Source organism: Penaeus chinensis, chromosome 14, assembly GCF_019202785.1.
Source record: "Penaeus chinensis breed Huanghai No. 1 chromosome 14, ASM1920278v2, whole genome shotgun sequence".
Lineage (NCBI taxonomy): Eukaryota > Metazoa > Arthropoda > Malacostraca > Decapoda > Penaeidae > Penaeus > Penaeus chinensis.
Window position 1 is genome coordinate 2,426,763 of NC_061832.1, and position 2,187 is coordinate 2,428,949.

General features: G+C 36.1%; 1 protein-coding gene across 1 annotated transcript; it reads right to left on the bottom strand.

Moving 5' to 3' along the window:
• Positions 1–272: 272 nt before the first annotated feature.
• LOC125032224 (pro-resilin-like) lies at positions 273–1,257 on the bottom strand. Its single transcript, XM_047623314.1, has 3 exons — positions 989–1,257; positions 786–860; positions 273–676 (listed from the first exon to the last, which is right to left on the bottom strand). Exons 1-3 carry the CDS (start codon positions 998–1,000, stop codon positions 359–361), a joined length of 405 nt encoding a protein of 134 aa, XP_047479270.1. The 5' UTR covers positions 1,001–1,257; the 3' UTR covers positions 273–358.
• Positions 1,258–2,187: the final 930 nt, after the last annotated feature.

A 2,187-nucleotide genomic window follows, 5' to 3' on the forward strand; every position in this document is an offset into this window, starting at 1 on the left:
CATTATTATTGAAATTATTTTTACTGTAATTATTTATTCATTTATTGATCTACTGATATTATCATCACTATTGTTATTAATGATAAATTATCATCACTGTAATTTTATTAATTTGGTATCACATTCATTTTTTATTTTTCCTTTTTACCCTATCACTAACCACTTTATACCCTTTCGTCGAGCTCTGCAAACCGTGTGCTAGTGACGGCTGTGGCAGGACAGATGCTAAATATATTTTGTTAAAACATTTCGCCATATGATTTAAACAGCAGTTCAAAATGTACATTTATTCATATAAATAATAAATAGATTCACACGTTAGAAATGGCGCTATTGGTTCATGTTTCCTTGAGCATATTTACTTGGACTCATTGGAGTCATAGACGTATCGTGGCCTGTATTCGCGGGACTCGAAGGAAGCAGATTCGAAGGAGTCAGGGAAACGAGCCTCGCCCTCGTAGTTGACATCGGCAACGTAGCCGTCATCACCGTCCACGACGTATCTCACGGACTGGAGGCGGCCGTCGGGGAGGTGCACGTAGTAGGATCCCTGAGTGTCTTCACCGTCACGGGCTTCCTGGTGTCCGAAATCGTTGCCGGAGTCGTCGTGCTTAACGGCCCATTGGAAGTCGTACTTGGCTTCTCCGGACTCGTAGGATTCCTCAGACGAGCGGTGCTGGAGATATATTATTATCAATAATATTTACTTTCAAAGGATACATTTCGTAATCTATATCATAACATAGGCCAAGTAAGAGTATTATATCACAAGACTAATAACTTACCTGTGGTGGTCTGTATTCGAAAGATTCGAAGCTGTCGGCAGCGGCAATAGCTACCAGACCCAGGAGGATGAGGACCTGGAATGTGAAATTTGTTAAAATATGGAATGTATGACTGGAAGCTGTTGTAATGTTTCATCGATTTTTTTTTTTTTTTTTTTTTTTTTTTTTTTTTTTTTGGTGTTTTGAGATTTTGAGCATATTACCTTGGCGTTCATGATGAATATAATGTTTCAGATGAACTGATACTGATCACTCGGCGCCTGAACAATATATATATATGTCTCAGCACAGTGATGGCGCAAGGTCAGGTGAGGACAATTCTTTTTTCTTTTACTCTTCTTACTTCAGCTCTGGGTGCGGCGAGAGCGATCATGGAGAATTATGTGATTTATACTTTAGATGACATTTCGTATCATTATTTCTTTATATGTATTCATATATTCTATATATCTTTATGTATTCATGGATACATATTATGTATATATGCATATATATATTATATATTTATATACAGACATATATATCTGTATATATGTATATGTACAAGTATATCCCTGTTTTATAACAGTGTGTGTGCGTGCGCACGACGCACACACCCACACACACACACATACACACTCTCTCTCTCTCTTTCATATTTCTCTCTTATCTATTAATCTATACAGCAAAGTACCTCCATAGTATGTGTGAACCCATACACAAATACTTATACATTCGCATTGTGAACTCTTTTATTCATATCTTTGTAGCTTGAATAGCGTTCATTTTTACATTCACACATTAAGAGAGAGATTATATCTTAATATCCTATGAACGTACTGACTTTTTTACATGTAGCAATGTTGATTACCCCGCGTGTCGGGCCATAAAGAAGTTCCCGGATGAGGTTTGCTTTTGCATATCTTGTTAAAGTTAACTATATTATTCCATGAATACTTCGATGGATAGGGCCGAGTGACGAGTTCATGTGACAAGACTATACTTATTACATCTTCCATGTATCTAACCTTTTTCACTTTAATTCGTTTTATACCGAACTGGACGGCGTAGCATTGGTTTATTACATGATACTTTATTTACTCACATTTTACTTTACTTACATACGCTTTTGATACCCAATAACTAAGTACTGTAAATGTCAAATTGATGAGAATTTCCATTATGCCGAAACGTCAACTTCTGATTCCTTTCACACCTTACATTTTCTTTGTGTAGTCAGTAACATCAGAGCGTTAATTGGGTGAAATTATTAATGTGAACTAAGATCTTTACAATGTACATGCAAGTGGTTGCTTTTATATGTATATATCATACCTTTTCTCTATGAATTGTTCTACAACCTCTTGACATTATGTTAACACGAAATGACCTTGAAAACTTTCGATCTCATATATATCGGTAC